This window comes from Cornus florida, unplaced genomic scaffold (assembly GCF_030987335.1).
Source record: "Cornus florida cultivar Cherokee Brave unplaced genomic scaffold, ASM3098733v1 CherokeeBrave_3.0.0_Hap2_Chr10, whole genome shotgun sequence".
NCBI classification, from domain to species: Eukaryota; Viridiplantae; Streptophyta; class Magnoliopsida; order Cornales; family Cornaceae; genus Cornus; species Cornus florida.
Window position 1 is genome coordinate 69,461,175 of NW_026775580.1, and position 24,521 is coordinate 69,485,695.

At 33.9% G+C, this 24,521-nt stretch overlaps 2 protein-coding genes across 3 annotated transcripts; both read right to left on the bottom strand.

Annotated features, from left to right (window-relative positions):
- Nucleotides 1–6,030: 6,030 nt before the first annotated feature.
- On the bottom strand, nt 6,031–7,794 carry LOC132278705 (probable galacturonosyltransferase-like 1). Its single transcript, XM_059780562.1, has one exon. The coding sequence runs from the start codon at nt 7,615–7,617 to the stop codon at nt 6,520–6,522; it is 1,098 nt and encodes a 365-aa protein (XP_059636545.1). The 5' UTR covers nt 7,618–7,794; the 3' UTR covers nt 6,031–6,519.
- A 13,866-nt stretch (nt 7,795–21,660) lies between these two features.
- LOC132278770 (uncharacterized) lies at nt 21,661–23,341 on the bottom strand. Of its 2 annotated transcripts, none has more exons than XM_059780656.1 (2): nt 23,165–23,341; nt 21,661–22,566 (listed from the first exon to the last, which is right to left on the bottom strand). In XM_059780656.1, exon 2 carries the CDS (start codon nt 22,538–22,540, stop codon nt 21,854–21,856), a length of 687 nt encoding a protein of 228 aa, XP_059636639.1. In that variant the 5' UTR covers nt 22,541–22,566; nt 23,165–23,341; the 3' UTR covers nt 21,661–21,853. The 2 variants fall into 2 exon arrangements, with proteins under 2 accessions (XP_059636639.1, XP_059636638.1); XM_059780655.1 differs by having other exon boundaries at nt 21,661–22,583; nt 23,165–23,340.
- Nucleotides 23,342–24,521: the final 1,180 nt, after the last annotated feature.

Genomic DNA, 24,521 nt, shown 5'->3' on the forward strand with positions numbered 1-24,521 from the left:
AGCAATCTCTAGTCAACACTTAATAAATTTTGAATTTTTCTTAACAATTATATTATGTTATTATTGTTTGAAAAGTTAAATTTTAAAATTCAAAACTTATTAAAAATATGTGTTATGAAGTATCTAAGAAATGTTTAATATGCCGTTGAAGTATTCGAGAAATTAATATTTGATACATGTTAGAAATTAGAAAATATTTTTTTAAAATTATAAATACATTTAAGAAACATCATACACATATTTGTGAATATCCTAAAAGTATTAATATATGACACGTATTCAATACAAATATGCGTACCTCCTTACTTAACTATAATAGACTGTGAAGTCTGAAGATGGGAGTAGTTATTAGGCTATCCGCATAGGCAAGGTGAGAGTCTGCCAACCCCTAGATTTGAGGTGAGAGTCCGCGATTAGGCTAATCCCGCTTAGGTATGTAACTAGTGGTTAAAGAGTCCCCCAATCTCGAGCACTTGTTTAAAAATTAAAAATTCAGTTCCTCTCTCCATTAAGAATGGAATGTGAAACCCTTAATAAGAAACATACATGAGTAGATCCTTTTAAAATATAAAATATGTAACGTGTTGCATGTTTCATTTTATATTTATTTAAATTTAATTTCTCTGTTTTCAATTTCAATTCTTTGACGTAAATTCAATTCCAGTTGTATGAAAATAATTAATGATTGGTTGGATATGTAATTAAAATGAAAGATGATTGAAGATGCTCAAATATTAACCAAATTAGGGCAGCCTATACCGTGTCACCTACTTGTATAGCTCTGTTATTATTATTCTCTGTATCTGATGGGGGGGCTTATATATTAATCTGAAACCATTGGCCTAGATTCTATGTACCTGTATCATCGTTGTGATTAGAATGTTTGGATAAAGTGGTTGGTTCAAATCGGTTTGTCCAGTTGGTGAATTTAAGATCACAGATTTCCAGAATTGGACCAAACCAAAATTATTGTCATTTAACCTTTGTAATTTTTATTATGTTAAAAGTCATTGTCACCTCTTGATTGAGCTCAAAGGAAAAAAAAAAAAAAAAAAAAACAAATCTTCTTCTTTTGACCATAAAATTTATCGAGTCATTTACCAGGAAAAGGAAAAATTACTTCTAAAGTACGAGGTGAGAGTGTGTCATTAGGCTATTCACTTGGGGTTACATCACTAGTGGTTAAATTTATAACTACATAAGTAGTGAGTTTTTTCCTTTTAACAATAGTGGTGTCGGACCTTTTAAAATATTTTATAATTCACTATCAGACATATGTAATCCTTCTGACTTGTATTCACCGGAAAAGTTCATTGGGAGTATTTCAAAAAGATTCGAACTCTCACCCTCCTTAAATAGCTAGTGGTTAAAGAGTCCCGAACACTTGTTTAAAAGTTAAAAATTTAGTCCCTTGCCATTAGGAATGGAATTCTCACTCTATTGTCATCCTAACGAAATATGAGTAGTTTCTTTTAGATTACGAAATATATGCAGTGCTCTCTGGTTCACTCCGGCATCATTATAGAATATAGTGTGCTACATATTTTTATCTATTTATTAAACTAAATTTTCTCTAATTTCAATTTTAATTCTAAATTACGAAACATATATTACGAAATTGTTGTTTCTAATTTCAAAAGAAAGAATGATGGCGGCAAAAACAAAAGTCCCCAAGAAAGGGTCCCTTCATCTAACAAGGAGCTGCTTAAAGCTTCAGCCATTTAGGCGTGGAAATAAAGAAGAAAATCAGGAGATGCATAGCTTTCACTTTATGCTAATAAAATGGATTGAAAATGTGCAATTTGGGCATGAGTTGGTGGAAGGTAACACCACAAAAAGCCATTTTGTCTACTGTTTGTTATATATATATATATATAAGTGACATTTTTTTCTCGTAACTTGTCTTTGTTATTGTAAACAAGTCTACATGTCTGTGATATAGACGTACATATATAGAAATAGTTTTTTTTTTTTTTTTTTTTTTTTTTATCATTTAAAGACACAAAGGTCTAAAGCCAAGATGACAATACAGACACATAAAGTCAAGTCAGAAAAGATATACAAATCTTGAACCAAAGCAAATAAATGAAGAACATGCTTCAGATTTGTAGAGGAAATAGAGCCCAACACTATACAAACGGAACCACCACGAGAGTAAGCAGCAAATTGAAAAAATCGAAAAATCTGACCAGCAATACGGCAACAGCTCCAAAATTACAACCATAAATAAATATAGTTGTGATGTCATTCATTTATTACAAGACTAAGTCACTAATGGCTTCTATTTAACAGGTCATCACGGTATGTCACTTCTTATACAGCTGTTAATTTAAACCATAACCTAACGATGAGGGTTAAAAAAACCAAAAAATGTCAAAGTCAGACCATGATCCGATTCAAATGCGCGTACGGTGGGTGATCCGATCCATTGGGTGTTTGTTTTCATATGCAAATAATCAATAAGTTAACAACAAATCTTAAACTATATAAATATTCAATTCTTTCACATTTAATGTGGCATTGGAAACATAATTTGACCTTCCTAAATTAAAGAGAATTAAACTACTGTGCTTTTATTTTAAAAACTAGAGAACCATTTTTAATTAAGTTATAACTGATTTCATTTTACAACAACATCTAGTTTACTTGGATCCATTACTAATATCTTTAATATTGTGTTGAAATTCGATACAATATAGTGTAGTTGTTCTATTATATCTGACGATTTATATATACATATATTCACGTATGTATATTGTGAATCGTCTAATGTAATATAACGCACGAACATGAACATTTGTTTAACTGTTGGTTTGTTTATTCGTTCAAAAGATGGGGAGAAAAAGAATAAAAGAAGCAATTTCTCCTTAATCAAACAAAAGAAAGAAGAATATTCCAAAGATATTTATAATATACTTACATACATACATACATACATACATACACATATATATATATATGTACGTGTATCAACTCACATATTTGTAGCTATTCTTCTGATATTGACCATAGACTTTAGTGTACTTTTAATTAAAGAGGATTATCGTTTAATTTTTTACCCTAAGGAGTTGGCTCAGTGGAAAAAACTTATTGGGTACTGGAACCTCATTAAGTTTTAGATCTCAAGTTCGATTCTTTTTATGTGTGAGTAATTTTTTAAAGCCACGACTGCGAACATAGTTCGAGTTTTACCCGATTCGTATAAAGGGGTCGCCTTATACGGGTCTCGTGAATTAATTACGGCAAAGTCCTAGACATTTTGATTAAAATAATAATAATAAATAAAGGACTGTCACATTCTTAACAAAGATTACGTGATTAAGACCCAAAAGTTCTGTCTAAAACACAAAATTCAGCCATTTTTTGGCGGTAAAGAATGCAAGTTTTGTGTTGGGATTCGATGCAGTACTAATTGTACAATATAGGTGTTCTTTTGTACTGGATGACCTATATTTATGTATACTCATATATATATATATATATATAGCTATTGTTCTGGTACTTAGCATAGACTTTAGTGTACTTTTAATTAAAGAGGAGTGTCACATTCTTAATAAAATTATGTGATTAGATCTTAATAAGACTCGAAAGCTGTGTCTCATCTAACGCAGAAAATTCAGCAAATTTTTGGCGGTAAAGGAATAAGGAGCAGTGTAGCTTTCGATGTCACCATCCATGAAAGTAATCGCTTCGAACAATGTCAATTCATGAAGTTTACTACTCAATAAGTGGTCCACTCCAATTAACCAAAGCATGTAAAAATTGTTGTAAATGTATAGAGAGACCAAAGATAAAATTAATTATTGACCGACTTGTTTCACAAAAAATGGTTACAATTACATACATGATATAATTATATATATTCACACATATATGTTAGTTTAATTACTAGACGCTTTGTTTAATTGTTAAAAAGATGGGAATAGTCGCTTAGGAAGCAAATTAATAGTTGCTTTGTTTAATTGTTAAAAAGGTGGGGAGGAAAAAAATAAAAGAAGCAATTTCTCCTTAATCAAACAAAAGAAGAAAAATATTTCTATGAGGAAAGATATTTATAATATACTCATATATATATATATATATATATATATATATATATATAGGTATTGTTCTGGTACTAACCATAGACTTTAGTGTACTTTTAATTAAAGAGGAGTGTCACATATTTAAAGCTGTGTCTCATGTAACACAGAAAATTCAACCATTTTTTGGTGGTAAAGAATGAATAAGGAGCAGTGTAGCTTTCGATGTCACCATCCGTGAAAGATAAAATTGTTGTAAATGTATAGAGAGACCAAAGATAAAATTAATTATGGACGGACTTGTTTCACAAAAAAAAAGGTTACAATTACATACATAAATATATGTATATATATATATATATATTCACACATATAGGTTAGTTTACTTGCAGTAGAATTCAATTTGTATTAAATTAATATGAAATTGATATTGAAAAAAAAATGGAATACATTATCTGGGGCTTACGCGTATCACTTTCAATCTAATCTTTTTTATTGGACTGGCACAATCGAATATATATTATATTAAAAAAATGTTTATTTTCTTTTTCTGAAAAAAACACATAACATTACCCTTCCAAGTGTGAACGTAGCATGAGTCACTCTATTAAATGTCAAACGATTCCACCGACACACCTTTTTCTTTTTCATTTTTCTCATTTCATTTGTTTTTGCGTTTTTTTTTTTTATATAGGAAAATTCTTTGAAAGATATTCTCTTTTCACCCACTAATAAATACACTTATACATGATCTAAAATTTGGAAAAAAAAAAAAAAAAAAAAAAAAAAAATTGACGATATAAAATTATATATTATTTAGAATAAGACTGTGAATACAATATGCAATAGAATAATACGATCATTAAATAATCACACTTAAAAAATATTTCATTCCATGTGAAGCCGTTATTATAGGCTTCAAAGCTAGTAGATGAATTCACTGAAATACATGTGTTCAATCATTTAACAACATAACTCTTCCCATGGACTCATACATTAAATGCATACATGCATTTTCTCATTTTCATTTTTATTTATTGTGTTTTTTTTTTTTTTTCCTTACAGTCTTTTTCTTTTTTTGGTGAGGAATCTCCAACCTAATTTTGAGTTTGAAGTAATCAACAACTCTAAAATCATATGGGAAATGAAATCAGTTTGATTTTTTCTTAAGAACAATAATAATAAAATTAGGTTGGTTGAACTCATCAACCCAAGAAATATGTTCAAAGTGTCCAAAAAAAAAAAAAAAATTAGAAAAAAAATAATAATAAAATTAAAAAAAAAAAAAAATGAAAAGCACAACCAAGAACAGTTGGCGCTGAATACTAATAATTGGTTTTATACGTTTTTTGATGAATAATTTTCTTTGTGTGATTTATATTTTATTATTTTTATGCTTTTGCTCTCAAATTTATCCTTGTTCCTACTGGCGCTCTATATGACTTAAACTATAGCCTAATTTATTGCTACATTTCCAAAAACAAGATTAATTGTTTATTATTTAGTTTGGCTTAACTTATAATCAACCTATTTTGTTTAAATTTTAATTGGAAAATCTTTAATGCTCTTAAACTACTAATAAATTATATCCTCACTTTATTCCCAAGTAAAAGAGATTATAACAGCTGTAGGGCGGTGCATCTGCAGCCAACTCAATCCTCTCAATGCTTTCCATAAAAGCTGAAAAATTAAATGGAAAAGAATGAAGAAAAATAAAGAGATATTTAATTCCATTAATATATCTATGAATTTTGAGTTATATACTCATTAATTATACTTCCAAGTAGTAAAAAATTCAAACTTTTAAGGTGTAAAGAATTAAAAGAACATAAAACACTCCAATATTCCAAATTATTTTCTTAATATAAATAATTAATAACTAATAAGAGTTAAAATTATAATATATAGTATCAAATAGAGAGGGAGGGAGAGAATTAAAGAAACAAATATCATAAACCCATACAATGCAATGATTATATATGGAAGAATAAAATTAATCAGAAAACAATAAAAGAAACCCATTTTGTTTTGGATTGATCACTCCTTTATTAATACAACAAATTTAACAATTATTAATCCACATAATTCCTATGTTGGAGAGGTTCAAAATAAAATTTACAAAGTAAAAATCCTCTCCTTATTCATCTTCTTCAACGTTACTCTATAATTTGATGAACAAGGCACGGACACGATGATATCACTGTGTTGCCAGATCACTCATCTACGCGCCGCCTCATCACCACCACCAACACCACCATCATATACAGAGTCTATACACTTCTGCTGTGTTTCGAAGTGCCGATACGTGCTTTGAAATTTCACTCCGAAGAAATTGAGTTTAATTTCAGTGCTTTCAAACGCAACATTAATCTTCGTGTAAACTTTCTCAGGTTCTTCTTGGATTGTCCTCTCTAGCTACTAAATAACATGTGTGGATGAGCTCGGTCAAGATCATACATAGCGAGTCCATAACACAATTTTGATGATATCTTCATCTTCAAGAATCAAATGAAAATGGAGGCTTTAGGAGATCGTAAGGAGCCCAAAGCGCGTCCAACGGGCACGGCCGGCTCGCGTCCAGCCGAACCCACGGCTTCCCTTTCCCACTCCAATGCAGAAGACTCACCGGACCCGGATGCAAATCCCGGCAAAGCCCGCGAAAATTGTCCCCGCCGAGCCCATGCTGGTTCCACCTGTGATTCACCGGAGCTATTTTCCCGGCAAAAACGAGCAGAAATGGCGGCAAAGACCCCAGCTCGTATATCCTCATCCTCTTCTGAAGCTCCATCCATTCTTCTATCTTGGTGGTGTAGTCCCCGGCTCGCCACCGGTCAAGATCAATCACCATCACGCCGGTGTTGAAGTAACAAGCCTTCCGATCGGAGAAAGTCAACGACAGGGAAGGGTTTGACCAGAAGGTTGGTGTGAAGTAGAAGGTGAAGTTGGCATTGCAGTATTCGGGGGCGGCGAGGACTGAGTCGCCGCCGAGCGGCGTGGCGGCGAGCTTGGCGATGTCGTCGACGAGGACGAGGTCGGAGTCGAGATACACCACCTTGCGGACGCATAATGGGATCAAATTGGCCAAGTAGCTGCGAGCGTAGTTGAGAGGGCAGTCGAGTGCGGACCGGATGGAGGTGGAGATGAGGCGGGCCACCGCCGCGTCGTCAAACCGGTAAACTCTGAAGTTGAGGTAAGGAAAGGAGGCGGAGATGGTGGCGCGTAGGAGGGACGCGTTGGCGGAGGCTGAAGCGGAGGTGACAAAGTGGAAGATTATGTTCTGTGGGCAGGAGGAGTGTTGGAGGACGGAGAGGATAGCCGCCATCGAGCCCCGGATGTAGGTGGCGTCGAGGGTCATTGCCACGTGGATGGCATTTTCCGAACACAAGAAGTTGTTGTCTTCGTTGTCGTCATTATCTTCGTTGTCGTCGTCGGTGATGGAGGGGCAGTCTTGGGAATTGTAGAATTGTGGGGCTTCTCGGAATTGTTGAGAGAGAGTGGTGGCAGCAGCAGTGGTGATAGTTGAAACGGAGGAAAATATGAAGAAGGAAATGCAGAGGGAAAGGAAGAGAAAGGAACGGAAAGATGGTTTAGGCATGATTTGGGGATGTTAGAATTGGAAATGGGAGAAAAGGGCTGCTGGGTTTTATAAGAGAGAGAGAGAGTGTGTGTGTTTGTATGTGTGTTTGTGTGTGAGAGAGGGAGAGATTTGGTTTTGATTGAATTTGAAGTTTGGACACGGTTTGGGTAAAATAAAAAATAAAAAAAATAAGGGAGGAATAGGTGGCTGGACTGCAAAGGGGTAAAGGGTAGGGCTAGGTCAAGAATTTTCAAAGGGAAGTGTTTGGTTGGATTGATATATAGGTGTAGACAGAGAGTAATTGTTTTCTTACTTTGGCCTTTTTTTGAAGGGACCGCTATACTTTTGTCATTCAAATAATTCGAAGTAAAAAGGAAAACACTAAAACGCATCCCAAACAAGGGTCCTACGTGCATGGTGATGAGGAAAGTTCAAAATTAAAGTAAAACAACTTTAGCTTTTATGGTGGTAGTAAGTGGGGGGACTAAAAACTTTCGTTGGAGTTGTTTATGCTCTTTAAATTCTTAATGGTTTACAGCTTATTACATATGTGTGCTAGTCATAACATCATTCCCTTGGTAAAGATTAATTTTTGGTAGAGATTTGACATTTGATTTTTAATTAAGTGGGTCAAAACTTTGTACATCATGATAAATCAGTGGATTGATGGAGACACGATGATGGTACCACCGACGCTAAAAACATTTTGAAGTGGACGTAATCACAATAAAAAGCGGGAGAGTTCATTGGTGCACCTCATTTTCAAATTAAATATTTGAAGTTAACTTCTCTACTTTTCATATACGTACGAAAAAACAATACGGAAAAAAAAAAAAAAAAAAAAAAAAAATAGTTATATATATATTCCTTCTAATTGGTTATCAAGAAAATCAATGTAAGAGCATTCATAATTTTGTGACGGTCCTATTATTTCCTAAATTTGTGATGGCCTCGTTAAATTTTCAATAATTGAAAGTAATATTTGGCTAGTGGAAACTAGAGTGAAAGGGGGTCATTTACACACACACAAAATAAAATAAAAAGAAAAAAAGAAAAAGACTCAACCATATGTACGTGTTTTTGTAAGTCGTCTCCTTGCATGGTGGCCCTCCAAATATTACAAGATTAAAAAAAAAAACTTCTAACTAATCAGAGTGAAAATTATAACATACCCCTCTAATGATTTTATGCTTAGTTTGATACATATGAATGAAAATTGAATGGAATAGAATGAAGTTGGGAATGGAATGAGAATGCTTATTTAGTTGCAAATATGAAATAATGTTAAAATGAATTGATAGTCACAATTCTAAATGGTGGTTATGGAAGACAATGATGGTGATGGTGGTGGAAAGCGGTGGTGGCAATGAATGACGGTGGCGGTGGGGGTGGTGAAAGGCAATGATAGCATTGGAAGGCGATGGCGGTGGCGACGGTGGTGGTGGAGGAAGTTGGTGGCGGAAGGCGGTGGAGGCGGCGAAGGTTATGGAATGCGGCAATGGTGGTGGAGGAAGGTGGTGAAGAAAGGCGGTGATGGCGATTGAAGGTTGTGATGGTGGTGGCAGAAAGCGGTGGTGGGCTTTAGTTCATAATCAATTAGTAAGGTTATTATTGACCTTTTGCATAACAAACATCTTAAATTTTTTTTTATTTTTTAAGATGAGAAAGATAGTACACAGCAAAAGATCATTAACCAACTATCATTATATTCGTGTGAATTTAATGTTACTTGGTCACTGGTGCACAAGAGATTATTAAGGTTAATAATCATATCCAACATTTTTTCCTTACCTTTCATTTTAAAAAATAAAAGAGATATATCTTTCCATCACAAAGTCCTTAATTAACCATGTTTGATGTATAGTGTGCAAGATGTCATTAGTGCGCGTGTTAATATTTACACACACACACACATACGCGCTTAGCTTAGTAATGAATCAAATAAACGAGGAGTTATTTAACATTTTTTTAAACGGGATGAAAAGTGCATGCCATCCTAACAAACAAAATGAAAATGAATAGAAGGTCTCGCCATTAATTATTGGACAGCTTTTTTAGGTTGTGAAAAGTAAATTTGACATTAATGGTTCATCTGGATCCTTTATAAAGAATGGGAAATGAAAGCTTATGAGTGGGAAGAGAAATCAATTGTTGACTTAAAAACTCAAGCACAACCTATGTCTCTAAATTTAAATTAATTTAAAGCAAACGTTTATTAAAAAAATGGTCCAAGCTAGGGTTATATATATATATACACACACATATATGGGTAGTGCAAAATTATTCAAATGGCGTGGTTGGTTGATGCTTCCTCATCAAAGTCACAATCTGTATGTTACTTTCCCATTGTTGACATATCACTGTCGGTGAGAACTATACTTGAGCAAAAACACTTTATACATAGGCTTCCAGATGAGGGAACTGTCGCTAATTTCATCATTAGTGAACAATAATCTATTGTGTGTGTATATATATATATATTGTATCCTTTGTTTCAAGTCTAAGCTTGTGGGATTAAACTCAATTAGGTGAGGGACAGTTTTGGAGGTGCCAAACAAGGCACTAGTAAACAACTCATGGGGATGGACTTGTTCTTATTAAAACAAATCAATGCATGCCTCATGCTTATCACATGGGCCATTTTAGATTAGGAAAATCTTGATTTCACATTTTTTTCATGCATATATATGTATATGTGTGTGCATTTGGACCATGATTTGAATTCGGACAAATATTTATGTAAATCGGTCAATTCATGAAAGTGTGTAACTGTATCAAATCTTAAAAATAGTTATGAACTGGTCGATACGTCGTGTATCGACCGATACAACCAACTATAATTTAGACTGCTAAATATCCTCTTCCTCCTACATTGAAATTTTTTTCTTTTTTTTGGACTAATGTATATCCTCTTCCCCCTACAATGAAAAAAACAAAAATGAAAAAAAAAAATTCAAATTGAGTAACTTAGACATACATCAATGTGATAGTAAAGAGACCATTTAAGATGATATTATGTGGGATACACTTGATGGAATTTGTTTATTGGTCGTTTTTCATTAGAATGATTAAATTGACTTATTTTGTTGGCTTGAGTAACATTATTCGAAATGAAAAGAAAAAATATTTATAAAGGCCTACTTGGTTAGAACATTTTTTGATTTTTCAAAAATAAAAAATAAAAAAAATGTACAAAAATCTGCTTGATAGTTTTTTAGAACTATATTCTGAAAATTTAGTTTAAAAATGTATATTTTTAGAAAACCGTCGTATAGTTCTCTCAAAATAGTACTTAAAATTTATTTTTCCAATGACAAACCAAACATACCTTAAATTTTTTCTCTTTAATTCTTCAATTGAATTAATAAAGAGATTCAAATCATTTAAGTCACTCTTAAAACGATTTCAAATCCACCCACTTGCCTTTTCTTAAATCATTAAAACTTTGGCCACCCTACATTACAAGATTAATTTAATTCACACTAATCTGTTCTTTTCCCACTTCTTCAACCTCAATTACATTAAGTATTTTAGCTTGAAATTCAAAATATTATAGTCTTGTAATCAAATTAACTTGTAAGTAAAGTTGTTCTCTTAGTCATATGATACCTCCTGTTTGCCCTTTTGATAATGACAGAACACTGAAAGACTAGAAAGTTGTAGCCAACCAACCATCCTTGACCAAAGTCCAATACACACAACCAAATTTTTCAATCAGAACAGAAACCCAACCCATATATATATATATTGATGATTCATTGTATCTAAGATTTGCAATTACTGAAAGAGGGTATTACCTACCATGAATGGGTTATGGGTAACTATTCTTCCCTCACACATCAACCCACAACTGTGCCATGCGTCTGCAACCCTCTCCCACGGTGGAAAACCTTAAATGGCTCGCCAATTTTTGTTATGACAGTGTGAGTAACTTTAATTTTAGTTCCTGCATGGGCTTTAATTGTATTCGGGTCGCAATCGTATCAGTTTGAATTGATATGGTAATTAAACGTGTCGTGTTCAACCAGACGACCGATTTATAACTTGATTAATTTGTTTTAACTATGTCAAATAAATGTGTCGTGTTTGTGTTAAAAATGACTCGTTTAAATAAGCGAGTCATATTTGTGTCAAAAATGACTAAAACGTGTTGTGATACTGTTTCATATCCCATCAAGTTTTGACAAATTTATTAAACGAATTATACGTGTCATATTATGTTATCCGTGTAATAACTATGTTGTGTAACAGGTTATACTTGTCCTGACACGACAAGAACACAACACGTTAATATGATTCGAATACAACATTAAGTGGATCTAAATTTGGCTCAATTATATTTGGATAATAATTAAACGTGTAATGTTCGTAATTGACCCAATAACTCATTTAAATCCAATTAACTAAATGTTTCATGTTCTCATTAGAAATAATTCGTTTTGTGTCCATGTCCAAATAACTTAAACATGTTATTTCATGTCATATCAAATGTTGACCATCAAACAGGTTATTATGTGTGTCATGTCATGTTAGCTCATAATAATTTGTATCATGATTGTGTCAAGATTTATTCACATGATTAATAATTGTATTATGTTCGTGTCAACTCTTATAAAAGGTTACATATGTCCTGACACAAAACAAACACGAATTGTCACCCTAGTGAACTATAAACTCGAATCATATGTTACCCATGTCCTTACACGACACAAACACGAATTGTCACTCTTAATAAATCGTAAACTCGAACATCCTGGATTCAAGTCTTAGTAGGCACAAAAACTTCTTTTTTTTTCCTAATTTGTAATCACACCACCCTCTAAGAAATTGTTTACATTCAAGAGAATTCAAGCTTTAGACCTGATACTTTTTAAAGCACAAGATCAAATTCTTATTAATTTGAGTCAACTCTTTAAAAATTTACAAAAACTTGCCTACGCATGGTTGCCCACATTCAAAATTTACCTTGTAGTACTTATAAATTCAAATGGTGAATGATCGGGAGTGTTCCACGTAAGTAAATAAATAAAACCTTACTTTAATTTTAGTTATTTTATCATCACATACGAAAGTAAACTAGAAAATGCAAATAGAATGTGTGCGTTACATATGGATTGATTGTTACAAAAGTAACTAGAAAATGGTTATGGATAGATAGTGTGTGTGTCTGTGTGTTTGGATAGTACCCAAGAAGAAGATAAGATCATCCTCCTCTCCTCTAGTACCTTGATGGGATGGAGTAGTAATTTTGATTAATCACCGACATCTGGGGTACCTATGAATCCAAACAAAGTGGGGCCCAACAACGTCAAGAAAGTCAGCATCCTAGCTTGTACCCTTTTGCTCATGATTTACACACCTTGTCACCATGCTACACCTATCTAATACATTACATCATATAGTGGAATTTTATTAAATTTTATTTAAAAGAAAAAAAGTACAAACAGATTGATGTTCAGTACATAGAAGGTTGTATCAAACTGCTGAAGGTCGAGAAAATTAACTCATAAATTTTATAGTATAAAAGTTGTGTGCCATCATATTTGACTTTCAATGCCATGCATCTTCCTAATATGTTCCAAAATCTATAATACATATCTATATATATATATATATATACACATGGGGTTAATGACCATATGAACAAACTAAGTCCAAGTCTTATACCGTCTTGGTCAGAAAAGAACCATCTACATTGTTTGGCAGCTATTAGAAACTTCTTTTGACTCACAAATTTTTTTTATTTTTATTTTGTTATAATTCCAAAAAACTTTTAAAAGGGTCAAAAAATACCAATAAACTACAACTCAACTTCTAAAAGGGAAGGAAGTAGACTATGTTGAATACACAATAGGGTATAAATGAACCAAATTAGACTATGTTGAATACACAATAGGGTATAAATGAACCAAATTGAGTTGCGAAAACTACTCAACTTGACGCGATCGCTTTAAAAGGATGTTTAAGTTCGAGTCAAGCTTCCATATTACTTTTCAAACTCAAACTCAAACTCAAACACTCAAGTGAGTAAACTCGACTTGCCAAACTTCTTTGTTTGAACGAGCTTGAACTCGTTAGTGTTTTATCTTTATCATAGCAAAATAAAAAAGAAAATTAAGAAATTTTTATTACAAATACAAACTTTTGTGACTTCCACATAAAAATTATCTGACCAACAACTTCAATCTTCTGTCAAAAGTGTCCAGTCCTATACTTTTAACAATTTCAAACGTCAATCCTATACACACAGTTGTCTCAAACTGTCCGGTACTTCCGTACGAACGGACAGACCATGCGCATTTTCAAAATACTGAATTCAAAAATTGTAGTGGACTATGACAAGCTTGTTGAGACTTTTTACCTTTGCCAATAACATATTCAGTTTTTTTTTTTTTTTCCCATTGTCAATAAACAGAATTTTTTTGTACAGTTTTTTATTTTTAGAAAACAGAAAATCATTTTCAGAATTATAAACTAAGCAAGTCCTAAACATTTAATTATAATATATAATAATATATTTTTGTAAACAATCAAGAATCTAGAAACTTTTTTAGATAATTAAAAATTAAAAAATTATACAAAAATCTATTTGATTCTATAGCTGTTTTCTGAAAACTAAGTTATAAAAAAATCCAAGAATTTGTGAGAAATATTTTCTGAATGACAAATTAAGTGGGATCCTACCAACTATTTTTTTTTTTCCCTTCAATATTCTAAAATATAAAGTAAACATCCTCCAGACATTTTTTACTATTCACAAGTGTCATAAAAAAAAAAGCTGCTTCTTCCCTTGCTTTGTCCCCCTCCCCCTTAGACGCTTCTCCTTCATCCCTCCCTCCAAACTTCACAAGCATCCAATTAATTTTCTTCTCATCATTCATTACATTGAATAACAGTCAACAATGGCAGCCAGCAGATTTTCGAATCAACCCACAAAAGTCGCATTAGCTTTCCAAGTGGGCGCACACCCAGTTTAATGCTTCTTCAACCCCACGAGCTTGGTGTGCTACTTTGCTTATTAATGCAACAAAGCCACTTCAAGGATAATAATCCAATTTCTCTCTCTAAATTCACAATCAATATATATATATCTTCTACCGTATCAAATTAGATCAAACCAGAGCCAAAACATCGATCACAGGTTTAAAGGCCCGTTTAACCATAACTGAATGGAAACGAGTCTGCTGACCAAGGATTTGTATTCTTGTTTCTGATTGGAGCCAGCAACTGAAATCACTAACCTGTATTTCAAAAGTATCCGAAATCTAGCAATCTGTAAGCTAAACGTGCATATATAACAAGAAGACATAGTACAGTACATCTTCCAAATCCTTAACATTTCTCCAATACACCAATTCCATGCAACCGAACATAAGATTAATAATCTTCAACGTCCTAGAGCCTAAAGGCTGGTGGATGGGGAACCCCCAAGTGCATAAAATGAGATAAGACGCTCGAAACAAACGGTTTAGACTCGATCCCACCTCAAGAATTTTGAGTTCTAGCCATGGCCTACAAAGAATATAGGAGTGCCATAAAAAGAGAATTGAAAGTTGGGCCATTAAAAGACTAACTACTCCTTTCTTCTTTTTTGTCGGTTATCATATGTAAAATTATAACCCTAACATGCAAATGTAAATTATATAAAGTTCAATTTAGAAGGATTAATCAACCTCGGGAATTCCAACTAAAAATCCCCAGTTTGGGTAGGCCTAAGACAAGTAACCCATGTGCTAGAAAGGAAATTATGGGACCACAAACAGCTCTAAAGTAGTGGATCAGGTCACTCGGGGAGGGCAAGTTCCACTGAAAATCAATAATTCTGGACCACTTATTGTACCATAAGACAGCAACAATTCATCAAAGTATCGCATCTCATCATCACTACAATAAGAGTGGCTTTCAGGTCCACAGTCACACAAAATTGACATTGTTACTGTAATGCAAGGTTTATCTACCTGTTGCTTGCTCACTCTGCAGCTTCACTCCAAAGAGGGGTACTCCTTGAAGCACTCGAGAGCAAAAATATCGCAAACTACTACAATGGCCGCTACTCCTCCATGATAGCTAGCTAATTCCGACACCAAAAGATAAGCAACAACCTAAACAACTCAAACATCAAACAATTCCACCCAATAAAGTTTCTTATCAAAATAATCAATATCCCTGAAAACAGAAGATTATTGCTTGTGAAACTTTATTTCACCAGCTCAAATGTACACAAATCACAAATGAAAAAATGCATCTTTACAAGTACACATTCAACGTCAATGGTACGAGAAGCATTTTCTTCACAAAAGAAAACAAATCTTCCATCCTAGATGCCAACTTATGGATCCTTCCTAGCCAAAGAACACCTCGGAAATCTTTGCTCTATAACAGCCCAATGTCTGGCTTGAGAAGTTTTAGTGTCCAAAATACCTTGCTCTTTATGATATGAAACCATCACAAGAGAGCAGTCCAGTTATCAACTTAGGTCTCGGAAAACTAATCACGGATCAAAGAAATCAACCACATTGGAGAGAGGTTACATGAAATGTAGTCATATAACGGTATAACCAAGTTAGCTCCACCAACTTGCGCCCCTTCCATCACACACTCAAGTTCATGGATAACCCGGCAACTAGATGTCCCACTCAAAAAATAAAATAGAAAAAGCGAAGAAACAACCAATCAGATCTCCCTCAGGTGTCTTTTTTACTTCATCAAGGCTTACCAACCTCCTTCCACATATAATGGAATAAACTTAAATGAATAAGACAGACAACGACTTCAACGTGATGGTTTTTATCGCATTCAGTTATGTGTAGACATGTAGAAGCCAGTAACAGGCAGAGAAAGTCTATAAGAAAGCGAGCAAAAACAACATAGCACTTGGTAAGCATAGCACATGGGATTACGAGTATGTTTATATATCATAACACAAAGGGTCAAGTGCTGCCAAGCCAACTAAAAAAAAAAAGGGGACGATAAGCTCCATGCGCATATCTTACCCAAGCAAAACATATTATAGAAAGATTCCATACATACTATCAACTATATCAATGTTATATAATATCGTTGATAACTGAATTATTCTGTATCATATCTTAATTCGTTAACTAAATTGTTAAGCCAAATTTTAGCAGTTTATGAAAAAGAGGAATATTTATAACCGAAGGACACGAAACGATAAGATATATTGACTAACCAGAAGACAATTACCAATGTTAATCCACGTCAAATGGACGTATTGGGAAGAGCAGGCTGAGAGCAGATCTAACCTTTGAATTAGTTGCACAACGTAACTGAACTTACACCCAAATCTGCATTAATACAATTGGCAGCCCAAATTTTACCATTGCACCAAGCAATGACTCCTCTAAAAAATTATGAAAAAAAATTGACGACTCTAAAATTTACTAATGAACAGAAACGAAAAGGAATCATTTCAGTTTCAAAAATTTGCACCACCATTGCATACCATCCACCAAAGGTTGTCAAACACAATCATCCATTTGACATCAATTTCTCTATGTACTATGTAGGATAAAAAATTACAATTATCCACCCCTTTTCTGGTGTGATTACAGTTATCTACCTTATCATAACAAAATCACTGCATTATAAAAATACAAAAATATTTGTAGTACGCACAACATTAAAAAAGACCAACTCCACAAATAATATTAAAGCAATGTCTTTCTATTCCTGTCAAAAGTATCTGAAAGAAAAAATTTCTAAAAATAGAGGAAAAAATATCAATATCTGTAGCATTAGCATCTGCTGTACAATTTACATTTCATTAAATAAAATTATATTTTTCATTTCAATTACATAAGACCAGAAGCATATGCACACACAAGCACTGTGCGTGAAAAAAGACAAAACAGGCAATTTGCACTTCAAAGCAACAGATCCTCTTCTAAAACATCCTCAACCATTCAAACCATGTCCAAATTCTAGTATTCTGTTCAATAAGTTATAGAAATATTCCATTGATGTGTGTTGGTTACTACAAAATCCTCACAAACATTTTAATCCAGTCATTTTTTGAAACTCGAATTTGAAGTTTAAAACTGTAGAGCAATGTGCATCCATCGAACTCTTTCCAATCGAAGTTTGTTTCAATCAAATTTAAGACTGAAATTTTCTTTCGAATCCAGAGCGCATCGATGAAGTGTTAATCGATGGAGGAGTGTACAATTTAGTTCGATCGATCGAACCTAATGGACATATATTTTGGTCTTTGTTACATGGACTTATGTACGTGTGTAGGGTATGGGAATTAGGGGTGCAACTTGGGTTGGCCCAACCCAGCCCAGCCCCAACCCAACCTCAACCCGAATCGGGTTGGGTTGGTCCAACCAGAATTGCACCCAACATGGGTTGGGTTATAACGCGGACCAAATATGTTCGGACGGGTCGGGTCGGGTTCACGAGTTGATATATATTTTAAATTTTTTTTTTTTATTATATATAGATATATATATATGTATTTGATTTATATATATATAAATTTAATAGTGTAATGATGTATATATAGTTGAATTATACAAATCAATTATATATAGATATTTGAATATATATATATATATATATCGATTTGTATATATTTATATTTGAATTATATATATAAATCAAGTATATATATATATAACGACGTCTAGTCTAGACTATTAGGTTTCTAGTACCTAAATTCATTAGAATTGTTCAAACTTCGGATTAAACATTCTTATAAGTCCTTAAACATGGTTAAAACTTAGTAATTAACCACCAATCAAGTTAACCCAACCATGGTTTACGTCTCATTGCATTAACCGGACCACACGGTCAGACTTGTAAGGGTTTACCTCACGGTCCTCACCTTTAATTGCTTCGTAAATAATAACCACGATAAGTGTTGGGTTTGGCATTTGGGCATATCCCTCTCTGCTACATCCGCCTCTCTCTCTCTCTCTCTCTCTCTCTCTAAAACTCTCTTTCTCTCTCTGTATATATCTTCTAGTATATCTCTCTCCGTCGATCTGTCGTTTCTAATCAATATGGAGTACCGTACCTTAGAAATCAAGGTTGTCTCCGCAAAAGACCTCAAGAAAGTCAACTTTATCACCAAGATGGACGTGTACGTCATCGTTTCGATTGCCGGCGACTACAGCACCAAGCAAAAGACCATCATCGACAGAGACGGCGACGACAACCCCACCTAGAACTTCCCCGTGAAATTCACCATAGACGAGTCGGCTGCTCGACAGAACCGCCAGACCCTCGTCTTCAACCTCCGTTGCGAGCGTACCCTTGGCGACAAAGACGTCGGAGAAGTGACCATTCCGGTCAAAGAGCTCCTCAACCGCCTGACCCTCGTCTTCCTCGTGGATATTTTTTTTTTTTTTTAATGAAATGTTTAATTTGGGCTTTCGGGTTGGGTTCGGGTTGAACCTAGCCCAAACCAAGTAAGGTTGGGTTTTGAAAAAACCCAACCCGACTTAAACCCGAATTGTGAATTTATATATCCAGATTTTAAAATTTATGTGCTGGACTCGGGTTGGGCTGGGCTAGCCCGCCCAAGTTGCATCCCTAATGGGAATGTATCCGTGCGTTAGATGTGTCAAATCTCCAAACAAAAGGACACATGGACACTGCTCTAAGCTATTTTTCTCAGATTATATTATATGTTGACCCCTCGCCCTTAACTTACTTTAAGGCTATGCCATCCTAAGGTGCTGCTAAATGGAAGGATCTTATCAACGTCCATGAATGATAAATCATAGATCGAACCTCCAAATCGGAAAAATTGGGTGTTGTCACTAGATCTAACCGTGGGAAGCAGCTAGTCTTGAACAGGGGCTTTTAGAGCAAAGCTCACTGGGAGATGCAAAGCAGGTTTCATCTATTCCGTGGTGCATGTCATTCTCTAGCACTTCCTCTTGTGTGCAGAAGGCTTGCCATATATGATGGGAGGATAGAAGGTTCTTGATAATTGTTGTTGTTGTTCTTGTGTGTGTGTTTGGGTTGGGGGGGGGGGGGGGGTGTTCTCATCATTCAAAAAGGAAGGCTCTGTAGGGAATACGTAACTGGGGACCTGGCCCCGGGTGATAGATCGCTTGAGGTTGTGTAAGGGTGACCAACATGGAGATAGAGTCTTTCGTGGTGGTGTTGACCTTTTCGGGGCATTCATTTTATTTTATCTTCTAGAGTAAAGTAATGCTTTTATGTAGCATAATGTTCAATATAGGCATTTAACTCATTTTAAAGTAATAATAAAATTGAATAATTGGATATGTTTTTTAAATACAAGTCCAACCAAAAGAGTCGGGACTTATATCCCATACCCATGATCAAGCAATATATTTGAAGAGCCCAAGTAACACAGTTTTTGGTTAGCTCTTTCAAAACACAATTTATTTATTTATTTATTATTATTATTTTATATATATATATATCTAATATGGAACTCCTATATTAGAAATAAATATGAAGTTATGGTCAGTCTAAGGGTGTTAAATGTTTCTAATCATCTAGAGAGAAAATGCTTGTGTGAGAACATTTTCCAAATTACTCAATCTAGGATTTCCATAGATTCAATCATATGTTACAGAGTGCTCATCAAGGAGAAGTTCATCAATCTGATCCAATGGTTTTTTCTTTTTTGGGTTGTCCATGTAAAAATTCATGTCTGTGCTCTACTTTAATTTCTGTTTGATGCAAGGTTGAGTATGATTTATGGAAACTGAAAATTAAATAATTTAAATATCAATCTTATAACTAACTAACTGAATTTCAAAAACGATTAACGAAAGTTTGAAAAGTAAGTTAAATGCAAAATTATGTCATGACCTATTGTCCGTCTAGGTCAAAGTTACCACTCACACTCTGAAATACTAGAGCCTTGGGTACAGTCTAACGGTTTATTCTTACTTGATGAAAATCCTTTGGACACTTTTGAATTCCTATGCTTCAACCTCTACTAAAAAATCTTAGGTTTATTTCTAAGGATAGAGATCCAATCTGCATCATATTCATTATGTATATACCCACTAAGCAATCAAGTACTTCTTTACAATAAGAATTTCTATGAATTCAACAAATTTGACAATCAGCATATTTATTAACAAAATGTTCATCATCACAGATTGACATTTGTATAGGCTAAACCATTACGTTTAGGAACCCAATTTTGATCAATTGTCTAACATCATACCTCATTTTTTATATATATATATATATAAAAGAAAAATATATATTAAAAAACCAGCTATGAGATGTTTTCAAACACATAATACAAAGTAACATGAGAAACTTTATTTCATCCAATAAATATACAATCAATATAATGGATAACATATGGACATAGCAGACTACAAACTCTTTCAACAGGTTTCTTCACCCAATGCCAGATTTATATTTTTCTTTTTGTGAATTTATTCAAAAATAAAGTTAACAGTAACCATAAAATCAAGAGAAATTAAATAAAGTGGAATCCCAACAAGTTATGAAAAAAATTAAATAATTAAAAAAAAAAAAAAAAAAAACTGAAACTACATCTTGTGACACGACTGCTACCAACTCCAACTATTGCTTATACCAAAGAATTTCCTCATGTATAGATAAATTTTGAACATCATTTAGAAAAAAGACAGTAACAACACTTAATAACTTAAGCTGTTAAGCAATTAGAAACTATTTTAAGCAATAACTTAAACTCTTACTTTAGGTTCATTGTTGACTATGATAGAATCTAAACATTAGTCTACTTTTGTGTAATAACATAACACAATTTAGAAGTTAAAAAGAAAAAGAATAACACACAATTAAAAATTTCCTCACCATGAATTGGCAAACAATTTGACCAAACCCACCCTCCCCCTAGGCAAGCAAAAAAGACACAAAGACGAAAAAGGAAATACGAGTTCCATATCAGCAAATTCTCAAATATAGTTACAATTCAATCCATATGACGGGAACAAAAATTTGAATTTCCAAGAGAAACTGAAATTATAAAAAAATTAACTGCCACTCATATGCATCATGCTATGCCATATAATATATTCATCCCGTGTACATGCATGTGAAAACACATGCTTGTGAAGAAACATCTTTCAATACAATTATACAATTATGAGAACAAAAAGTAACATTCTAAAAGCTGCTGATGGAAATTGATAAAAACTACAATAGTTCTGACAATGTATTATATGGACAAATTTTCAAGCACAGAAAAGAGAAACAAAAAAGTAAAAAGAGTACACATATGATATCTGTTAGCAAATTCAATCTAGTTCCAAATTAGAGCAAGAATCACAAACACGCCAATCATCAAAAACAGCATCTTCAGATAATAATCTGCTTGCTGTCCTTGACTTGCATGCTGGGGGAACCCGTGTGCATGGCCCCCGTGAAATGTATTAGAAAACCCATAGGGAAAACCGGCAGCTGTCCCATACATGGTAGCATCAGGAAATCCATGCAACTGAAGGTTAAACAATGATGGGAAGAAACCACCAAATGCAGCAGATAATGTGAAATTCCCTAACCTGGCAGTTGCCATAGGTGCAAACCCCCCCATGAATCCAAACCCATGTTGGGCAAAGGGGTTTGTGTCTGGCGGAGGAGCTGTTTCAGGTCTCTGTCCTGCTGGGCGATTCGGAATGTTGACTCCAGGAACTGACTTAGACCTCGGGTCTGTCGAATTCTTTCCCCTGCCATATAGAGGGACCAATTTCTCCTCCTCGATTAGAGCCTTACAAACTGGGCATTCTCGGGAATGTGAGTGCAAGTGAAGCCATTTGTAAAGGCAAGGCCAGCAATAGAGGTGACCGCAAAGAGTTACAATTGGGTCTTGGGCTAAGTCAAAGCAAATATTGCATTCAAAATTACCAGCATCATTGTTGCTACTGTTATTGTTCGACCAAGAAGGTCCCTGAGGTGGCCTGCCCATGGATTCCCCAAACCCACTTTCCATCTCTCAATGGTGAAAACCCAAATTCCCTATAGATCATATGAACCTGATATTAACACCAGTTACAAAATGAATCAAGTGTTCTCGAGATAAATAATTAGAATTTTTTTTCCCCCGAAGTAGAATTACAAAAATTTCTCTCACAACTAAGAACACAAATACTCCTACAAAGACTTGATACTAATAAAAAAATCAATAGGAAAAATTCAATGATATATGAGGTAATATATTATATCTTGAGTCCAAACAAAATATTGATCCACCATCAAAATAATCGTAAAATTATACACACACACACACACACACATATATATATCAAATTGAGTCCAAACAAAAATCAGACCATTATGTGCGTTGCAAGATTACAGAAACAAAGTTAAATAAATCGCTACAAGAAATGTCTGAAATAAACCCATCAAAAACAAACTAATCAAATTCAACAACCAAAAATTGAAGATCGGGTGCAATCATAGTAAAGCATAAGAGAAAAATACGTTACTTAGAGATCACAAAGGAAATCTAGGGATTATACGAAATTAAAGTATATAAGAACAGAAACAATCTACAGAATTATATATATAAACATATATACATATATAGGTAGAGAGAGAGAGAGAGAGCACTGACCTTTAGATGATAGATTGAGCGACCGACCGACCACCGACGGACGATCCAAAGTCAAAATTGGAAATGAGGTGAGAGAAACAGCGATGTCTCTCTCTCTCTCTACCCTAAAATTGGTTGAAAGAATCTATAGGAAGAAGGTTCGAGTGGGTTGGTTGTTGAGTGCTATGTTTAGGGAGTGCAACGCATAAAATCTAGTGCGTCATATAGTCTACCTGCCACTCTGGCACTCTTACTATATATCTTTTTGGGACAATTACCTTAGCCTCCCTTGTAGATTACTTAAATAACGAAAACCTTTTCAATAATTTTAAGTATGACACTGACCTCCCATGTCACTATTGACTTTCACGGGCGTGTTAAATGAATTTGAAATGAAAATCATTTTTAAAAAAATTTAAGTCCTACTTGTAATTGTGAGAAGTTTTTTGTTTTCCGAAAACTGAAAAGAGAAAACTATACAAAAAAATTTTGACTGGTTCAATTTTTTAAAAATTCAGTTATAAAAATGCAGTTCTCTGAATTTTCAATTACAAACAAAGCATACACTTAATTTTTTTCAATTTCTATTTAAAGTGTTTTCGTCATTAAAATGTTACTTTATGAAAAAAAATTATCAATATTCTCATTAAGCCTGAGAAACTAAAATAGACGTGGACCAAAATCAAGGTAATTTGTCAATCCGACCAAATTATATTCTATGTGATTATTTTGTGGAAACATGATAGGAAATTCTAGATATTGACTTTGAAATCTCACTTTCATATCCCCAAAGCTCTTGGTGGTAGAAGGAAGGTTGGTTGCGTTTGGAAGTATTGAATTGGTGACTTAGATGAAGTTAATAAAAAGTTTGAACTAAATTTCCTTTGATTTTAATTTCAAGTCACTAACTTAGTGCTCCCAAGCCACTAATTTACATTGAAGAAAGCACAAAATGGTTGCCCTACCACTTATCCACGCTCCATTTAAGTTTTAGTACCATTATCGTCTTTACTCTATATGAATAAGGTCGGTCAACCCTAATTAAATTCATATTCATTGAGGTCCCATGTTGAACAACCTTGGACATCCCATTAAAGTGGATTCAGTTTTTTTTGAAAATGTTAGTTGCCTTCCTTTTGTTGAAGGTCTTATGCTTCGTGAATCTCTACTTCTTGTTAAAAATTAGGGGTATAAAGATGTGATTGTGGAGTGAGATTGCCAACCAGTGATGAATATTCATGTATCTATTGAAATTTTTATTACGGCTACAAGTTGGGCTGGCCAAACCCAGCCCAGTCCTAACCTAACCTCAACCTGAAATCGAGTTGGGTTGGGTCAACCCGAATTATATCCAAAATGGGTTATGTCGTCCATAACC